Here is a 20,886-nt window from a genome sequence, read left to right as displayed (position 1 = left end):
CAGTAGTAGAACTTCTTGCCATTCTCTTCGAGGTGATGCTGTACTTCAGCATAAATATGTGAATAGAAGGTAGCTGTGTCCCCATTGTTCACATTTCTCCCTGCTGGGGGTGGGGGTAGTCAGCAGTAACCAGCAACACTTGACACTTCTGGGGTCACCAGAACTAGCTGTGGGAGTCCAGGAAGCTTTGAGGGACACAGAAGAGCTTCTGTCTGCCAGCATCACCCTAACCCATTTGTGGAATGCCTCATCTTTTGTCAGGGAGATGTGCTCACCTCCCTGCCTATTACAACCAAACTATTGACAGCAATATAGGCACAAAATAAAGCCAGAGTGGTCACTGTGCGGGGGTGCAGGAATTCTGTAAACTGACCACTGCCACCCTTCAGTCTTGACTGTGAGTGTTCCTGTATGTGACAGGAAGACAATCATGTCCCATAGAATGACAGATGACAAAGTAGACATTCCAGCCACCACTTTTCTACCCTATCTATCTGCATGTTAGATTTACATATAGAATCGGGTATTAGATTTCTGCGGCCCTGAGGCATCATGGTGTCTTGACCACAAGAACATCTCAGACCAAGGAAGTTGATGACTGACCCAAGGGTCTCACATCTAGGAAAGAGGAAAGAGCAAATCAACCTTTAAAGTCACTCCTCCCCTTGCTTTGTATCTTAAGGTCATGCTGATCCAAATTAGCTGGATCGGAACTAGAAGACCCAGCTTTCTATTGAAATCATTTTTAGACTACTTTAAAAACCGGCAAGTAAATCCTGAGCCTCAGAAAATGATGTGTGTGCTGCAGAGTCGGGGAAATGGCCGTGACTCAGTACTGTGCATCTAGAAAGATGGGAAGAAGAGAAGGCTGGGTAGAAAAGTGAGCAGATGGGCAGACACACGATGAAGCCAATTGTGGCATCTGAGTAGCAGCCACAGGAGGATTTGCTTTAGGATTATTTTAACTGTTGGTGGGTCTTATCACCTCAGAATAGATGTTGGTGTGAAACATAGCACAGGTAGTTTTCTCTTGACATTTGTCAACTAACCTATTCTAACCTCTTTTAAAATTTTCACATTAGGGATTAGATAGGTAGGCATATTTGTTCTTTAAGATAAGGTAATTTAGTAAACAAATATGTAGGAATTCTATTCTAAAAATATGTAAGTCATCTCACGTACATGTAAAGTATGTAATCATAAAACTTTGGGAGGAAAAGCATAGAAACTATCTGCTACCTAAGTATTAGATGAAAGAGTTTTAGATATGGTACCAAAAGTACGATGCAGATTAATATATTTTAATTTCACAAAAGCCACTATCAAGTTGATGTAAAAACCAAGTTGCAGAGTGGGTGAGAATACTAGAAGAAAGAAAGCATCACGTACCCAACAAAGACTTTGTATGACGCTTTCTTGGTTTCTTTTCTAGTTGTGATAAAAATAACCCTTACAGAAGTAGTTTAGGGAATAAAGGGTTTATTATAGCTCACAGTTCCTGGTACAGTTCCTCACAGCAGGAAATTTATAGTGGCCTGAGCTTAAGGGAGATGATCCTGTCACATCCATAACTGAGAACAGAAAGCCGTGCATACATGCCTGCTTGGGCTCAGCTTGATTTCTTCATTCTTTCACAGATCAGATCCCCTGCCTAGGGAATGGTGCCGCCCACAGCAGGCTGGGTCTTCACACCTCAGTTAAAAGAAAATAGAATCAAGACAGACTCCTGCAGATACGCCAACTTTATCTAGACAACCCCTCACCAAGACTGTTCCAACATGATTCTCAATTGTGTCAAGTTAACAATTAAGCTATCTTAGCACAGTATGTATAAATTTCTCTGAACTCAAATGTAAGTAACCAGACAATTCAGTCTAAAATGGGAAAAATGTTTAAAGGCACAATCAAGTAGCATAAATAGATGACAAATAGGTACACACAAACCTGTCCGACAGCATCAGTCATCTGGGAAGCACAGAGAAAATCATAAGTAGATATTACAACTTACCTATTAGAGTGACCAGAATCAGAAGGAAAGGAAGACAGACCACAACATCAAAAATCCCACAACCTGACACCACCGGGTGTTGGTGAGGACGCAGAGTAAACAGCTCTGAAAATTACCGCAGCTCAAAGACAGGAAGTGTCATGAAATCCCCGTTGATGAGAATTTTATTAGGAGGCTTACAATCTCATAGCCGTAACCAGCCACGGTGAAGCCCATGATAGGCTGGGGGTGCCTTGGAAGAGTTAGAGCATTGCACTGAGGACAGCTTGGTAGGGTCTTGGATGGAGAGGGAGAGCCTTCAATTCTGGAAGACTCACAGCTGCAGCTAGAAATGCAACCTGCTGCAGCCACTCCGAATAACAGTTTGTCTCTTATAAAGTTAAACTAGCCCTGTCTAAGTGGTTTCTGTATGTGCATGTTTGAGGAAATACAATCATACATCCACGTGAATTTCTGAACAAATCTATCCATAATATTGACTTTGAATGATGTACAAACGGAAGTAGCCAAATGTCTCCAGTGGAGGAATGGATAGGCGCATTGTGATACTTCTTTCTCACGGATTATTATGCAGCAAGAGGGAAGGAGTGATACACCAAGATACCTGAATGTCTCCTAAGAGTGTTACACTAACTGTAGAAGACCTGTCTCACAAGATTATGTGCTGTGTGATCCCCTTTGTGTGACATTGCCAAAAGTCATCACCATAAGAGCAGACAATAATTCAAGGATGGTCCAGAGCTGAGACTGAGCAGGGATGTGATCTGAAGAGGAAGAGGAGGCAGACTCCTGGAAAAGATGGACAGTTTCTATCTCTTGATTACTGGTAGTTACCTAAACCCACGTGAGAACCTGAATCCACAGAAGCGTCACCACTGACACCAAGGACAGTAGAGAGCAGGTGGCTGCCGTCAGGCTAGCACTGAGTCACAGGTACTGAGTCGATGTCACTGTGTTGGCTTTGATCATTGGACTGTGGTTATGTAAGGCATAAGTCAGGGCATGTGGGGACTCTGTTCTATCTTTGCCATTTCTACAGGAACTCTGTTCTATTTTTAAAATTTGTATGAGTGTCTAAAATTATTTCAAAGTGTATATATATACATGTTGTATTTCAAAGTGAATATATACTATTTGAAAGCATATATATTTCTGTGTATTATTTCGAAGTACATACAATCTATATACTTTAAATAATTTATGCACACACAATTGTGTGTAAATATGGCAACTGCTAATGAATTCTGATATTCATTCTATAGTCTTCAAATTCTAACTAGACACCTTAATTAAATACTTTCCTTTAAATCTCAGAATGTTTTAGAACACCTAAGAAAAATGTGAGTCAGAGAGTTGTTTAAAATGGTTGATCCCCAATTACACAGAATACACAGCCGTTTTGGTGAACACAAAGATTTGCAGTAATTGGTGCTTTCACAGAAGCAGCTATTGGCTTTAAATGAAAGTGCCCACCTGTGCTGTTGGTGCTCCTTGCATGCGGCATGTGTGGACCTTTTGTCAGCTGGGGATATGGGATTCAGAGAGAAGGTGGCTGGATCACATCTGGGTCTACTGGAGGACAAGATCCTCCAGCTCCCATGTTTGGAGTTTTGGCTTCCCTCCTAGTTGCAAAGATGTAGATACCAAGTTCTAAAACTCTCCAGAACTGGTGCTGCTGGCCGGTACCTGGAATTTGGAGATAGTGAACTGGCATCACACTGAACAGGTGGGGATCTGCTGCTCACCTGCCTTGGACCAAGTGCAATGAGATCCTCATCCCAGATAAAGGGGCTGGCAACCTGGGCAGAAGACAGGGCTGGGCAAGGTACAGGGGTAGAAAATGGTCTTGCAGCAGGAGGGACACTGTGCTGTTCCTTTCCTAGAGCATTTGGGATAATCTTTATCCATTGCAGGGACACAGAGAATACTACTGAGAAGATGCTAGCTGTGGGTAAATGAGTTTCAGCTTTCCCAAGCTTGCCCTGAGTTTCTGGGAGGGCTGGCTTGCTGTTTGGCTGGTGCACCTCCCAGCCCATACTTCTTACCCTGCACTCTGCAATTACATTCTTGGTTTTCTGGCAAATTCCTTCTAGTTCACACTAATGGAGCTGCTAGGCTACAGAGCTTGAGAATTCAACCAGCGTCCTGTGACTTAAACAACGAGTTCTCTGCCAGATGCGCCAGCAGCTGTTTGCTTGGTGGCCCTGCACTGGGTGCACATTTGCTGTGTCCTCTGAGAAGCCATCCTGACCCAAGGCCCTCCCCCTCTTTGGTTTGCTTGGCTCAAGCTCATCTAGTGGAAGTGTTTGATGTCTTATGTTCCTAAGGGCAGATGTGTGTACCAAATACCACGAAGTAGTTTCCCTGTGGAAATACGAAAAGGACAAACAGGATGAGAGCCAGATTGCAATGCTAAATAAATTTTCATGTGTCATAAAAAGGAATTCAGTTTCTTCTTTTTTTCATTTTTTTTCCAGTAGCGTCCACATCAGCATTTCCATTAAAGCGCAATCAGAAGAAGGAAAAATTGTATGCAATGCGTAATCCCCAAAGGAAAAGAATTCAATTTAAAGTGGAATTTTCCTACTGAAATAGAACATTTATGAGGGGACTTTTGACAGTTTATGTTTAAGGTGATAGCAGACAAAAAGTTGCAATACTAATGCACAAGTTCTGTTTTCTGTGCTCTTTGGAAGTAAGTTGCTGTTATGATGCTTCTTTATTCTTAAATATAAGTAGAAAAATATATATATTTACACACATGCAAATACACGCGTGTGTTGCGCAAATACACATATTCTAAGAATATAATTTTTAGGAAATTAACAGTCACATTGCAGGTTCGGGCTTGTCTGATTGACTCTGTATAATTGATCTTAATCTACAAAAATGGCACCATAGTCCGACCTGTCAGGATGGCAAGAGCATCTACTTGCCTTTTTACCAGTCTGGGTAACTCTGATTTCTTCCTTTGATGCCTGCCAATTTTTTTATTAAGCACAAGACTGCATTGCTTGGTAATCTCTGAGTGATTTGCAGGGAGGTGCTCATGTTAGCACTTTTTGACAAATGCCCAGCACTTGTGATCCCTGTGATGTGTGTATTACACAACAACATACATGTTGCTTCACACACTTGCTAACTAGATGTATTTTATAAAAGACACTATTAGGAAATTTCATTGTGTAAGCATCATAAGTTGGAGTGACACAAACTAAGATGGCTTCGGTGTCACTTGGAATGATATTCTGTGTGACCATCATTGTATATGGAGTCCGTCACCGAGGGAAGTGTCATGAGTTACAAGCCTGTGTGCTTTTCTATCTCTCTACGGATATGGTATTTATTAATATTCACTTCTGGTCTCATCTATCATTTTCTTCCAAGCTTCATTATGTTCTCCTGTAGGGCCACAGTACAGTTCATTTAACCACCTGTCCTGGGGCTATCCTTTCAAAACTGGAACACTCCTTCCTGGAGTGAGGATGGAGGAACATATGACTCAGGAGCTACTCACAGAACTTACAAGACTCAGGAAGCTAAGACAGTCACAGCACCAAGTCCTTGCTTATACGGCCAAGGTCATATAAGCAACACCAACTGCTGGTGAGAGAGACACTCCGGCCAACAGTAGACTGTACAGGGAGCCCCAGAGGTGCAACCTTGTGAGTCATAGTGGGCTTTTGGTTTATTCAGCTGCCTGTGTGCTCCCCATGCTCCTGTTGTGAGTAACTACTCCAATGAGCCCATTGGCTCACCAAGCTAGAGTTGGGTACAACCATTTGCCTTTCTGACATGTAAACATTTGCTTACGTCTATCTAGGATGAGTCTTGCAACAACACCCTTCATGGAACGAATATTCAAGTTTAGCTGTTGCCAATATCTTGCAGCTACTCATAACATTGCAATGAAGCTTCTTGTGTTCCTGCATCTTACGTTTCTGTTGTGTAATCTTCCAGATCAATTCCTAGGACTGGGATTGTGAGACCAAAGACGAAAATCCATGTTTTTGTTATACCCCGACAGCTTTGCTTTCTAAAGGTCGCACTGACTGGCATCCCCTCAGCCCATTCCTGTGCAGTCTCACCAACTGTACAACTGTTCATCCAGCCTTCAGGCAGGGTTTGTTCAAGTTTGCTGATGTGGTGGAGTCTGAAGTGAAAGCTTCAGTCTGTGCAAGAACAGAGCCTGCTCTTTTAAGGGCCTAGCCAAGGAAGAGGAAGTGAAATATCACAGGGAAGTGTATTCAAGGTTGACTGATATCACCAAACTAGACTAAGAGACATTGTACCGTTTTGTAATTCAGGCCTAAGGCCAGAGAACCTTATTGGACAAGCGCCATCTGGAAGAACAATGGGGCTGGTTAATATGTGATGTGACAGTGGTCATTTGCCTTGCCTATAGCTTTTCTCTGTTCAGGACTTTGCTTTCAGAATGGGAACATTTCCAGGAGGGGTGAGGGAACAGGGTCCCTGCCTATGTGATGGTACATTTTCAACTTTCCTTGTAAAACCAGTTAAAAATAGTAAAGGGCAGATTAAGCTCTAAGTTCCCCAAACATAACAAACTAGAGTTTGAAATCTGAAATAGGTCCTTGTCTTAGAAAGTATGCATGCTATGAATAGTCACCTGTATGATTGATGCAGATCTATCTGCTAACTGTGTCCACAGTTGTCAGCTTGGCCTGTAGCTGTGAGACCAACCCTCTGAGTATTTCCCTATCACTTACGTTGATGTAAGGTATGCCTAGTTTTCTCAAGCAGTAGGGTGTGGCTGGCTGGTGGCATGGGCTAGATGTAGGCATTCCTCCATCCACCTCATGCTATGTACCCTCTTACTGTGCACAGTCCTAACCCCACGTTGACCCTTGGCCTTTGTGTGTGCTGATTCCTCTGCATGTAGATCCTTCGCTAAGTCGGGGATCATCAAACTGAAGTCTCATTTTCTTCCTAAAGCCTGATGTTTGTTGTGTATGTTTACCATTTCCCAAAGGCCGCGTGTTAAATGATTGATTCCCATTCTGGCAGTATTGTGTGATGGTGGAACCTAGCAGGAAGCCGGTAGGTCATTGGTGGGTGTGTCCTTAAAGAAGACAATGAGATCTTGATCTCTCTTCTCTCTGTCTCCCTCCCTCTCTCCTGTCTTCCTTTCTCTCTTCTCCTCTTGCCCCTCTTCCTTCTGTTTTGTTTTCTGGCTCATCATGGAAGTGAGTATGGTCAGCCATGATATGCTTCCTCACTACAGGCCCCACTGAAACCTTCAAAACTGAACCATGACAAATTTTTCCTGTTCATAAGTTATCTTGTGTATTTTGTTAGAGTGACGGAAATCTGGCTGACACATCATGCCATGAGTTTATGTCCATAACAAGACATGCAAAACATTGCCGTTGCCACATGAATGTAATGAGGACATGACCACAAGGTATGACTGAGAAGAAAGATTTTATTGTAGCTATAAGAGAGGGTACCGGGCCAGAAAAGGAGAGAGGTGTGGTGGGGAGTGGAGTGAGATAGGAAGAGAAAGGACAGGGACAAGAGAGGAGTAAGTGGACCAAGAGAGCCAAGAGAGCAGGTGGCAGAAATGGCAGGTTTGTATAGGAAAGAGGAAGAGGGAAGGGATGGGCAGCCCCTGGCCTGTTGATGTTCAGAGCCGAGGGTGTGGTGAGAAGAGCTGAGATTCCACGAGCCCTGGGTGAGCCTGCAGTGAGTGTGCATTTTGGTGTGGTAATAGGCACCGCAGTCAGCCATTTGTCCTGGGGTTTTTGGGTACCTGACACCACACACATTGCTCTCCTGCTACATCCTGGTCACTTTTGTGAATCATGCAGTGTCCTTACACCAAGTCTTGGTGGGGCTGATTTTGCTTTTACAACCACATTTGGGTTTCTCCTCTGTACCCATTTTCTTGGCAATGGTGATGGTTCTTCGTCCCACCTGTCCATGGTCTGGGTGTTTGTCTCATCTCAAGGTTATCCTGAGTTTGGTGGTACCCTAATTGAAGTTTGGGAGTACCCAGTAACCCCAGATTCTCCACAGGGTTTGAGGAGGTGCGCTTAACTCCTCACTCTCTCTGAAGTAGCACTCTTGCCCGTGAGGCCCTCTGCCATACCTCACTCACCTGAAGACCTTCTCTTTCTTTATCTGCTCTGTAAATTGACAGGGAACCTATCCCCCAAGAAGCTAACAACTGCAACTCCTACAAGAGGTTCCAGAAGCCCATGAAGGCTGTACGGCTCCTGCACTGTCTCTGATGGTCCGCCACGTCTTGCCCCACCTCATTTCCTGGGGGTGTCTCCGCATTAGCTCATCTTCTATGGCTAATAACCATGCCATGAAAACAAGGCATTGTCAAAAACAGGCTTATTCTGTCTTATGGTTCTGCAGCAGCAAACAGAGGGCCCTTGTCTGACAGTGAACACCTTGATGGCAGAATGCCTAGTCAGAACAGGATATCCCACAGCAAAAGGCAGGGGGCTGATGGATCACTTCTGGTCTCTTCCTCACCTTACAAAATCACCAGGATCCAGTGGGGATACCACCCAAATGGCCTTATCTACTTTCAGACATTGCAGCCAGACTTGGTTTCCACTCTTATGCCCATTGACAGATGACTTTGGAAATGGAGCTCATAGCACATGAGTTCTGAGAGACATACATGTTAGTGCTTGAATGTGAGCTATCTCCATAGATTCAGATGTTTAGACATTTGGTCCTCAGTTGGGGGCCTTGTTAAATGAGTCTTCAGAACCTGTAGGAGGCAGACTAGCTGGAGGAAGTGGTCACTAGAGGGAGAGCTTTGGAAGATTGTAGCCTGGCCTCTTCCAGACCGAGCTCTCTGTTTCCTGGCTGGCTAAGGCTTAGGGCGCGATGGCCACAAACTCCTGCCGCCATAAACTGGGCCACTCCAGCTTCCCCGCCTCCCCACCCCCACAGACTCAACCTCCCGAAATCAGGAAGCAAACTATACCTCTTCTTCCTTAACTTGCTTCTTACCCGTTATTTTATCACAGAATTAAGAAAAGTAACCAATACAAGATCCAAACTGTGCAACCTTGCAAGAAAATGACTGAACCAGAACCCTTGAGATCCCGCTTTAAGATAGATCTAAAGACGGCACTTCCCAAAGCAGCCTTCCCAGGGCACTGAGCACGCACAGATCTCAGGAACAATGGCAGAAACATTATCTTACGGGAAAATGGGGCTTCTTATCCTCACCACGCCATTGGTTGCATAGGGAGCAATATCCCTCTAATGTAATTAAATGCCTTATCATCTTGCCCACCCCCATGACCAAGGACTTACCAAAAGCCACACATGGGGTGAATTCCTAATGAGTTGTGCATCCTTTGACTCCTGATTTCAGAACATCACAGATTCCAAAGGCCCTAGCCATCCTTAGATGGCTTAGACACTCCTCAAATGAAATAGGGAACATGAACCTTGTCTGAGCTTTGTTTCTATTGATGCAAAAAACTCCGTGACTAAAAGCCAGAAGAAAGGGTTTATTTCATCAACTCCAGACCACCAGGCAGGAACTCATGGTAGGAACTGAACAGAGGCCTTGGAAGAAAGCTGCTGCTAACTAGCTTCTTCCCTATGACTCAGTCAACTTGGTTTTGTAGACAGCCCAAGTCCACCTTTCCAGAGCTGGCATCACCCACAGTGACGGGAACCTCCCACATCGTCATTAATCAAGAAAATACTCCGCAGGTTTGCCTGCAGGCCACCCTGGTGGAGTCATTTCTCGGCTGAAGCTGGTGTTTCTGTTGACTAAGGCCTCAGGGGAGTTCTCTATCCAGCAAAGGTGCACTGAGTTCTTCCTGTGCCAGGAATGTGTGTCACAGGGGTACTTGTGATCTCTGCCTGCCAGGAGCTCAGACTAAGTCAGATGGTAGACAGCGGCATGGCTGAAAATTTCTGGGTAGGTCAAGATTCTGCCAAGGAAAGTTGAGACAGTCTGTCCAGTGTGGGGGAGTCCCTGGTGATGCAAGTACATGAGAAAAGTGTGCAGATAGATAGATAGATAGATAGATAGATAGATGATAGATAGATAGATAGATAGATAGATAGATAGATAGATAGATGGATAGATGGATAGATGGATAGATGGATAGATGGATAGATGGATAGATGGATAGATGGATAGACGGATAGACGGATAGACGGATAGACGGATAGACGGATAGACAGACAGACAGACAGACAGACAGACAGACAGACAGATAGATAGATAGATAGATAGATACTGAACGCTGTGGCTTCTGAGCAATGGAATGTGTAGCGAGTCCCAGGAGCCAGCTCTTGATTGTATCTAATTCTAAGTGATTTAGGTTTGCATAGGTCTGTGTGGCTAGCAGCTGATGGCTAAGCATAATGAACCCAGCCAGACTGCCTCCTAGGACCAAATGGTGACCTTCCTGCCCAGATGACCGGGTAGAGGAAGAAGGATGACTCTAGGACCCCACGCTGGTGATAACACCTGGAGGGGATTCAAGTAACAGAGCTAAATCCAAGTTTTCTCCCTGGAAACAACCAGCAGAACTTGCTCGCATTGCTGTAGTAGGTGTGGAACTCAGGGAAGATCAGCAACAAAGCCTGACCTTGAGACTATTTAGCAATAAAACAAATAAATAAAATGAGACTTGAGACCCATAAGGCCAGTGAGGAGGTATGTCACTCAGGGGAGCAACCAATCAGCAGGCACAGGCTGCAGGGCCAGCGGTCCACTTGCCTCTGCCTTGCTTCCTACAGCTCACAAGGAGACATCTCATGAATCCTGAACTTCTGTGAGTGTTTCCCATCTGCTGCAGATGTTCCAGGCAGTGACCTAGGAAAGGGATTTAAAACACAGCTGCCCTACAAGCCGAGTCTCCTCTGCATGGGCGGTGCATATTTCATCTACTTGGCGAAGGAATCTGCACGTCTCTTGGGCCAGTTGTATCTCCTCTCCCCATTTAGTGGCTCTATGCCCATGACCACTTAAACCCATCAGGATCCTGCAGACGGAGGAGCAAAGGAAGGATTACAAGCCAGGGTGTTCTTATCGTCTCTGTAATTTTTCTTGAATTTTGAAAATCCATTTTAATCAAGCTGATTAATGATTTTGGTGTCAGGCAAGAACAACTCCGTAACTTCTGTGTGTGGTTCAATTAAGAACCAGCCAAGTATGTATTGTTCTTAAACCCATTTCTCCACAGCATAGGGACAGTGATGTGATTCCTCAGAACCGGGAGAGCCAGCCCCTACAGTGCTAGCATGCTTGGGGTGCTATGGAGGAGCAGATTCCAGCCTTGCCTGTAAGGGAAAATTTCAGAATCACTGTGGCTACTGCCACGTCTACACAACCGTCTTGGCACACACCAATTAAGAAGCAAGATCATCAGAGTCCCTGGTGGCCAATGTGAAGGAACATATAGACACAGAGGGAACAAGACAGCTTTCTGTGCAGCTGTCTATGAGTTCAAGCATAGCACGAAGCCTGGAATAAACGGTGCGGAGCTGGCTGAGCGCTGAGCGGGGCGGGGGGGGGGGGCGGGGGGGATTGGCAGGAATGTCAACCTTTCCCGGCCACTGCTCTGCCCATTATAAAACAGAAAGGGCAATAAAAGTTCAATTCTTTCTAGAGTCCTTATGAGACACAATGACCTCAGGAGCACAGAACTCTTCGGAAAACTAAAAATCAAAACACCCCAAATCTAAAAGCTAAGAATCCAAACGAACAGGCACAGATTTGTTGCCCATGAGCCAAAACCTCTGCTCTCGTCAGGGCAACTTTGGTCTGTAGCTTAAGAAGGTGAAGGTCTGGAGAAAGAAGATGGATGACCTTTGACTTCCTAGAGTGCTCTTTAGACCCTGGTGGACTTGTCACCGGCCAAACTCTCAGGCACTTCCTGCAGAGATGGCCCTCCAGCAGGACAGTCAACGTGCATCTATGGCCATAAACCTCCTCTCTACATCACTAGTCTTAAGCAGGAAATAGAGAGCTAAAGGTGACAGGTCTGTATGTGAAGAGGCACCATGTGACAACATTCAGGCTGAGCACAGTGTGTCCTTCATCCTGTTAGGTGATTCCATGCTATGCAAGGCCTGGGCAGTGCAGTCCCTGAATCTTGCATGAATTATGCATCCCTGCTGGCTGTGTTGATTTCCATCTCAGATAGCCATAATGATAGTAATTTTCATTTTCCTTTACTGTTCTGAAGACCATATGGGAGATGTGTACGGAATAAAATGGAGTGAAATTCCACAGATGTAGTTCTGTAAAAGGGACACTGTACAATCCCAGACACATGGAAGGGACGTTGTACCAGGCAGAAGACTCATACCTGGGCAGAGAGCAACAGTGACCAGCAGGACAAGGCCATGATAGGGAGCTGGCCTTATAGCCTCCAGAGGTGACTTTTGCTCTGGGGAGTGAAGCATGGGACCCCTGCCCCTTAGGTCTGCCTGTGTGTGGTGGGGAGAACCAGCCCTATGTGGGCAGTGGGTCCTCAGCTTCCATGCATGGCAGAGTCACCCAAAGAAACCCTTGTTTGTTATGTGAGTGATCCCAACACCCTGTGCTTGTTTTCTCTATTAACTACACAGAAACCAAGTTTTGACTGAGTCCCTGACCTCTCAATGCAGTGCTGTGTGGTCTGCCTGGAGGCTGGGGCTTCCTGCAGTTTTATGTGTAAAACTATGTATTTTCATTTGGGGGATTTTTGCATCTGTGTATGAGTGACTCCATGATGCTGCGGGGTGGGGTGGGCGGTGGCTAGTCAGGTGTGGCAGGTGTCCAGTAGAATCATCCCCCCCCCAGCCACGCCCCATAGTACATTGTCAAGCTTCTGCCACTGTGGCAGGATCTGAATGATAATGAGCCCTTTGAAGAGGAGATGCTCCGTTTCTTTTTTTGTTTTTAGAAACAGTGCCTGGAGTAAGCTAGGGCTTCATCTTTGTGTGAGATAAACAGTTGGAAGAGGCAGCCTTGTTTTTTGATGAGTCAGCACAAGGGCATCTGCTTTGATGAGATAAAATCTACCGGGAGTGGAACCAGTCAAGGGTGTCCATCCAAGATCTGGGAAGCAAGTATGTACAACCTCTATAAGGTAGTTAGGCGGTGGTTATCCCAGAGTCTTAGAATCCTTCTCGCTGATATTCCCAGCCCACCCACCAAACCGCCTACATCAGATTCCCAGGAAATTCTCACCAGGTCTGTGAGAGTCCCGTGTGCTGCTGTATCACAGGGAAGAGAAAGCTGCATTTACAGGCAGCTGCTCCCAGAACAGCTGTCACATCCCCACGAGGGAGACTGCACATCTGGGTAGCACTTGGGTCCCTTACATCCTGACTCAGATCAGCATCAAAGGAAACTTGAGCATATCCAGCGACAGCATCCTCCCTCTGTCCACACTAGCCCCACCATGTGCTGAGCACAAAAAGCAAGAAACAGGTAGGTCATGTCTTCTGGAAGCTCCCAAGGCCACCTCTTTATCCCTATCACCCCACACCAGAATCCCAAAGATCTCTGAAAGATGATTTTCCTCCCTGGCCTCCCAATAAACCCACTATAAGTCTAAGATAGCCTCTATGTCAGAATGCATGTGATACCTGAAGAAATCAATGATAAACTAAAACAAAACAACAAAAGCAACGCTCTAAGTTGAACCACGGTGAGCTGAGGACCTCTTGTATCGCAATTCTTTTCTGAAGCATTTTGCCTGCTATGTAGCTGTGGACATGGTTTGGACTGGGAAGGCCTTTAGCTTTCCTGATCTTGGCCAGTTTTCCCAGTGCCCCCCCCCCTTGTTCGAGGTTCACACTTGCTGGTGATCATGGTAAGAAGAACATCAACAAGAGCAGCCAGAGCAGCAGCCAGGCAGGACCTGCTCTAGCCAGGTGGCGTTCCGTTACTCCTTCACTGAACTCCCTCCCGTCCTTCCCTTGTCTCTGCAGAGCGACTACTCCAGCGACACAGAGAGTGAGGACAACTTCCTCATGATGCCCCCTCGGGACCACCTGGGGCTCAGCGTCTTCTCCATGCTCTGCTGCTTCTGGCCTTTGGGCATTGCGGCCTTCTACTTGTCCCATGAGGTAAGGCCTCTGGTGGCTGGGTATGCACGCTACAGGGTGATGTTTGCACAAGCTCACCATGACCAAGGATAGCCAAGGAAGCCTGGCCGTCGTCTGCCATGAAGGGTATCTGCGTGCAGTAAACTGGGATACCCCCAGAGAGTCAAGCAGGGCTGTTAGGTGGCCTTACCTCTTGGTCACTCAGCTTTGACCTTGTAGAGGTGATACTGGCCTCAGAAACAAAACTGATGACCGAAGCAGGCATCCACCTATCAGAGGACAGATGGCCTTGAAAGGCTTGACCTTACAATGAGACTTGGTGTGTCCTTTGTAGGGAAACATCTGGTCCAGGTTAGAGATATCTTTATAAACAGTGAGCCTAGCCAGAAAGGAGGAAACAGAGTTTGTTTTCATTGGCCAAGGCTCATTGTTATAAAATATTCATATAACAGAGCCTGGTCTCCAATAGCCCGTGGCTCCATGGTGTGTGGGACACCCTAAGGTACCAATTCCCAGCTTATCTTACTATAGAGCATCCCACTGGAATGCATTTTATTTTGAAGGTGGTTTTTCCTAGCAAAGAGACCGCTTTTATATTCTTATTTATAAAGGAAAGGTATTTACATGCACTAATTAAAGCATGAAGTTACCATCACCACCACCTACTATCATTGTCCCAACCAGAGCAGGGAGAAAGGCAGCCCAGGGTAGCACAGAGTGCTAAAACCCTAGTGCTCCTGGAAGTTCTCCAGGTGGCAGATGACCCCTGCAGGAGACCAGGATACTCCTACTGGCTTCTAGGATTCCCAGGCTGAGGCTGCAAACTACTCACTGATATACTTGAAATAGCCTTTTCCTTGTTTGAACATGGCTTTCCTGCCTGAACCAGCAGTTACGTCTTGATGGCTTCTGAGTTGAAGTTTGACCTGGTGTGGTGAGGGAAGCCTTGCCTAGCTCTCTTTTTGGCACCAGCATGGCTCCAGCAATGGCCAACTGCCTCCATTTTCTAATATCCTAAGAGGAAGGGTTGAGGGCCTCTCGAGGACCATTGCTGTTTGCAAAAATGAAGACACAGAGAATTCCCTCAAGACAGAAGCGAGAGTACACTGGACAGGATGTGGAGGGGAGGCAAATGGAGTCAGACAAGGAGGGTGTAGCAGGGTACAGCCCCTGTTTTGTGCTGTTCTTTGGTCTCGGTTCTGGATGATAAGCACTAGGTGGGTGATCCCGGACCTCTGAGATTATGCTGAGAGCTTGTTCAAGGGCCAGCCCTGGCCTGAAAGGTCTGTCTAGGTGTCTCTTGTGAATGTGCTCTATGAATGTTACACCCCATGACTGTAATCAACAGTATAAATTTGTGCGGAAGGCCAGATGCCTGGGCCCAGGCGGCTGTGAATTGAGGCAGGCTCAGATGAGCCTGGCGTCCAAGGCTTCCACAGGCACTGCCCATCCTGCCGATATGGGCATGTGAGGGTTTGAGAAAGACTTTGTGAGATGTTCTTGGTGAGTCCAGTCTGCCCCTGCCTATATAAGAAGCACCCTTAATCTGGGTTAGACGATAAGTCTTACTAATAAAGAGGGGCGGGGCCAAGACAATGACGTGAAAAGAGCCAGCCACTCACCCAGCAAGTGCATTGTGGATCTAACTCATGAACTGAATATGCTACCAATTGCATCTAGACCCAGGATCCTGTACTTCATATCCACAACATCCTAGAATAAGAAGAATGTGGTTCATCTGCCCTCCTGGATGCAGGGGCATAGGCAACATCACGTGAAAAACCAGAGCTGAGATTTGACATCAAGTTTTGAAATGGGGGTGGTGTTTTACCTCGGGTTTCACTGGGGGAGGTGTCACCTCTTCCCACAGTATCAAATACTGGAACCTTAGATAAATGGTGTGGATCGAGGAATGGTGCCCTGTGTGTCCACACCAGAAGCTGCTTCTTCACATATTCTACAGTGAAGCCCCTGCCTCTGCTAGGCAGGGTGAGTTGTGGCCAGCACCTTTATCCCAAAAGTATTATAGTATTCAGAGTCTCCTCTCAGAAATCAAGTTGCTTTTCTACATGGTGAAAACCTCTTAGACTTGAGTCTCAGGACTCAAGGAGTTTAATACCTTTGGTGATCAAGATGGTCATTACTGTTCAGCAGGAAATACAAAGTGTACCTTCTGTACCAACTTCTAGTGACTTTTTTTTATGGTAGGAAGACTAAAACACTTGCAGTGGGTAGGGGTGGGTCTGTGCTGCTGGAGGAGGAAGAGGTGCTCCCGGCTCCTCTCCCTCCTCCACAGCTTCACTTTGTACTACACTCAGAGAATGAGTTCCCTGCTGTGGAACCCAGGGCTGTGCTACTGCTGTTTCCATTAGAGCTGTCTGGATGGAGACCCCTTTGTAGGGCCTGTGTCCAAGTCCTATCTAGATGGGGGCTTCCATACTCAAACACTTCCCGGAGCCTTCGTCCAGCCCAAAGGCTGCTGTACACTCTGTTTATGCCTCTGCAACCCAAACTGCAGACAGGAAAGAAATCTCCAGGCCGTTTGAGGAGAGGAGAGTGCATGGCACGGACTAGAACAGACACCCTCAGAATCAACCTCTAAATTGAATCAGAGCTGGCCTGGACACGCTGGCCTGCACACAGCCAGCTGGGACTTCTAATCCTGGGGCCTGGAGGGAGAAGCCCGGTGACTGCTCTCTCTGGAGGTTTTTTTTTGCAGATGTTTTCAAGGCCCAGAGTGCTCAGCTGTGGAGCCTCCGGGGAGCTACAGCCAAGCACAGTGCTATTCTAAAGACAGGCTCCCCAAGGCTGTGGAACTGCTCCCAAGAAGTCTTTGAATTCCACATGTGACTTCAGTTGTTTTCATTTGTTTGTTTGATTGGTTGGTTTTTGTTGTTGTTTCTTTTCCTTTCTCACTAAACCTATCTTAGTGTATCCACTGGCAAGTCACCTGTGCCTACCTATTGTCAAAGCAACTCTCAGGTGACGGAAATACACAGGGCCATTCTGGGAAAGCAAAGCCGGGGGGCTGATTAAATCAGTCAGTGGTGAGAAGATTGAATCGCTGTTCTGGGTTTATAAACTTGGGCTTTTTTGGGTTCTGTTTTTTTTTTCTAAGACAGATCTGAGATCCTTGCATATGGGCAATCCCTCCATTCCTGTTTCCTGGTCCACAGCATGTCATCAAAATAATTGCCACACCTGAGATTTTCCAGAGGGAGATAGGACAGAAAGCACAATGGTGCCCTGCTGGGCCCCACAATTGTCCAAGCACTGTGGATCTGCAGGCAAGTGGCTCCAGACAGCAGCCAGGATCCCTAAAGCGGTGAGATCAGACTAACTGTAATGACAGACATCAGGAGTAACTGCCACAGGGCACTCACTATGGGCCAGAGACTGCGTGCCACCATGCACCTCTGCTAAAGCCCTGGTCCCTCTGGGAAGAGAATGCTTTGGGACCACACTTTCCCTCCCCAGCACAGGCCCGCTTCTCTATTGTGAGGCCTGGGAACCTTCATTTTGACAAGCTTGCTGATTGATTTCTTAAGCTCTCAGTGTGAGCCGTCCACTCAGTGAGCTCAGGTAGACTGCTGTCCACCCAAGGGGCCTCATGAGGACTGGGATCACATATATCTTACTGTGGCTGAGCCTGAACTCAGAGAGGTGGCCTGCAAACTGGGGGAGAGGGGTCGAGGATAGAGAATCTGGCAAGAAACCTGCCAGGCAACATTGTGCCCTGGGCTGTAACAAAGGACTTGGTATAGATGCACAGTGGGGGCCAGCAAGTGAAGGTTGCAGTTCACTTCATTTACATGGTGTCATCTGCACCCCCCCCCATGAGAGCCAGATCTGTAAACCAGCTCATAGAGAAAGGCAGGGACTGCAGATTAAGTGAGAAGCTGGTGTTTCCAAACGATACTAAGGGTAGAAATAAATCTCAGTTTGCTGAGTAACTGTTGTAAGCTAGTTAATGCCCACACTTAGCTTCTTCAATCCCTCCAATAAGTCTAAAAGTGAAAAATTAATATCTCCATCGAAATGGAAAAGATTTCAAGGATTAAAACAACTTCCATATCTCATAAAGGTGGCAAGTATGGGGGCGCAGGAGACAAAACGCTGGCACTTCTATCTTTTAAAACAGAATCTGCTGCCCCAGATATCCCTTTATCCACATGCAAACACATCCACAATCACGGGCTCCCTCCTCAGTCCTCTGCCCCCGCATCCCACTTGAAGAATGTGTGGCACAGGGATCCCCGGGGAAACATGATCGTGTTTGACTTTGTGGCCCAGCACTGTGCCTTGGAACAGATGGTGACCTGAAGCTGCAGCTGGGCACACTCCCCAGGGGACCTTGGGTCTGGATCTGCACCACAGGCCCTGAGGTCGCGTGTGCAAGGTGACTAGCGGAGCGTTCTCTTTGAGACATTCATTATGCCCTTGATTTCATTTCATTTCCTGAAATGCTTCTTTCCTTTACTAATGGCAGTATTACAGCAATAATTAAATGGGAGATGGAATTTTACGAATTTAGGAATTTTATGAATAATGACAGCTAAGGGCACCAGGAAAATGAAGGGGAAAGAGGACCTTCTTCTGGAGGAACAGGGGTCCTGCAGAGTTGGTCAGCATCTCCTCGGAATGTACCCAGGAGCCTACATTTATTGAACACACAGACTGTGTCAGTCCTGATCCAGGGTGCTGTGGTAAACAAGACGGGTCAAACTCCCCCTTCATAGAGTTGGCATTCCGGTGAATTCGGGCAGGGAAAAACAAGAATAAAGCCAGAGGATTACGCAGGAGAAAGATAACATTGCAAACGGATATGGGAGATAAAATTTAAAGGCGTGGTCACAGAAAGGGCTGCTAAGGAGGTGACATTTCATGACAAAGCCATAGGCCTAAGCCAAGAGGTGCTCTTGAGAAATATCCTTCCTGGCAGAGACAACCAGTGTTGGCTCTGTGATGGGAACCAGTCTGGCACACATGAAGAATGACCTGGTATGACTGAAGCCAGGAGACTACTGTGGCTGAGAGCTGGAAACCAGGACAGAGAAACAGGTATGGGTGTGTAGGTAAACCCAAAGACCTTTATCTGTTAAAATGAGCTAGACTCTGATTTGCGTCTGAAGAGCCATGTGGTTTCATAGCAGAAAGCAGCTGGCAGCAGAGTCCCAAAGTTAAAGGTGCCACCATAATCCAGAAGAAAGCCAGTGGGGCTGTACCACTCCTGCTACCGGGGGTTTTAAAGTAGAGAGGCAGGCATGTCTTTGGAAGAATGACCTCTGAGTTTGCATTGTGACTTGAAGAGACAGGGATGGAGTCCCTGGAGATGGAACATTATGCCACAGGAAGGCAAACACGTAAAAGGAGCAGGGTAGGGGCCTGTCTTGGCTTCAGCAAGTGTGTTTGCACAGAAGACAGGCACACACAGGGCAGGTAGATTGAATGTGCAGTTTGGGGTTCAGGGGAAAGATTGGGTACAAACGTGAGCCAAGACTAAAGCCAAGAATTAAACCTTAAGCATCAGGGGGAGCAGTCAGGAGGTGGGTGGGCACTGAAAAGTCCTCAGGGGCTGGAGGGAGGGGCAGTCTGAGGAGTAGACTCTAAAGGGTGTGGGACAGAACCCTTCCATACCCAGGGAACCATGCCACAAAAAACAGAACAGTAGACCCTGTGCAGGCACCCAGGAAGGCGCCTTGGGTGCTAGTGCATTCAGTTCTTAATCTCTTGTTGGCAACACACTGAAAACTCCTGGAGCTCTAGCCACGCCTATGATCTGTGCACTTTTCTGTAGGTCTATCACACTTCGGTTAAAAGGATGCACACATGCATGAGAAACAGCAGCTGAATGTGGTTGAATATGGACAAAGCAATGGCTTTTAAAGTTTGTTATGAATAAAAATAGGGTAATATTTAATGTTAATGAAGAGATGTAAATGGCAGTCTTTTTGCTTGTTTGTTTGTTTAATTTTGTGATGCTAGGCATCCAACACTGGACATCCAGCGTACTAGCTAGACTACCACTGAGCTCCACTCCGGCTGCTGTTTGTTGCCCATGTATGTACAGTGTGTGCTCATAGAGATCAAACAGAGTAAGGCATGGGTATTTCATGTAGGAAGTGATGGGAGAGGCTTGCTGGAGAGACCCTGTGTGATGGGAGTGGGCAAGCCTGAGAAGCAGAAGGGCCGTCGTCCTCAGAGTCCCAGGATTTCTCTCTAGTCATAGACAGATCAAGAGCATGGTAGATGTGTGAGAAAGCTTGGAGAATGGGAACTTTCACTAAGAGGTCCTGGTTTCTGGGCAGACCTGAGCTAAAATGAAGAAGTGTTCCTCAGAGGAAGAAGGGAGTTGGAAATGTAGGACCTGGGCAAGGGGAGCACAGGATAGGAAGAAAGGGCTGGGGGATGCATTGAAAAACCAAGGTGCTGGCAGGGAGGTGCGCAGGTGCCAGGCTTCCTCCAGCTCTGCTGATGGGCAGAGGGCCACAGTCTTGTGAGCAGAGGGGGACCATTCTATGCATTTGCCAAAGAGAACACAGAGATCAGGGCAGGGACTCTGTCCCAGTTAGGGAGACTGAGTCACATAGGAAGGGAGGAAGGGGAGGTAGAGAGGCCACTTGAAAATTATAGTGGCTGGTCCCAGAATCCTGTCCACAGTTTCTTTAGCCACCTTGGGATTAGGCTCAGTAAGTTCTGACTTTGAGACTGACTTGACCCACAACTGCCGTGGTAGAGCATAGGTCTCACTTTAGACATAGTGGTGTCATGTAGAGAGAATGCTACAGGTTTATCTACCCCATCCTCTCATCCTCTGTGAA

General features: G+C 46.5%; 1 protein-coding gene across 3 annotated transcripts in view; it reads left to right on the top strand.

Moving 5' to 3' along the window:
* The window catches only part of Syndig1 (synapse differentiation inducing 1), a 164,177-nt gene that overhangs the window by 76,010 nt on the left and 67,281 nt on the right, over positions 1 to 20,886 (top strand). For all 3 annotated transcript variants that reach the window (XM_085696831.2, XM_048436366.3, XM_085696832.2), the window contains exon 3: positions 13,949 to 14,086. In XM_085696831.2, coding sequence (XP_085552957.1) covers positions 13,949 to 14,086 — 138 coding nt within the window. The remainder of the gene's footprint in view (positions 1 to 13,948; positions 14,087 to 20,886) is intronic.

Source organism: Myodes glareolus, chromosome 10 (genome assembly GCF_982192425.1).
Source record: "Myodes glareolus chromosome 10, mMyoGla1.1, whole genome shotgun sequence".
Lineage (NCBI taxonomy): Eukaryota > Metazoa > Chordata > Mammalia > Rodentia > Cricetidae > Myodes > Myodes glareolus.
The sequence above is the reverse complement of the archived record's forward strand: the minus strand, read 5'-3'. Positions and strand labels throughout refer to the sequence as shown.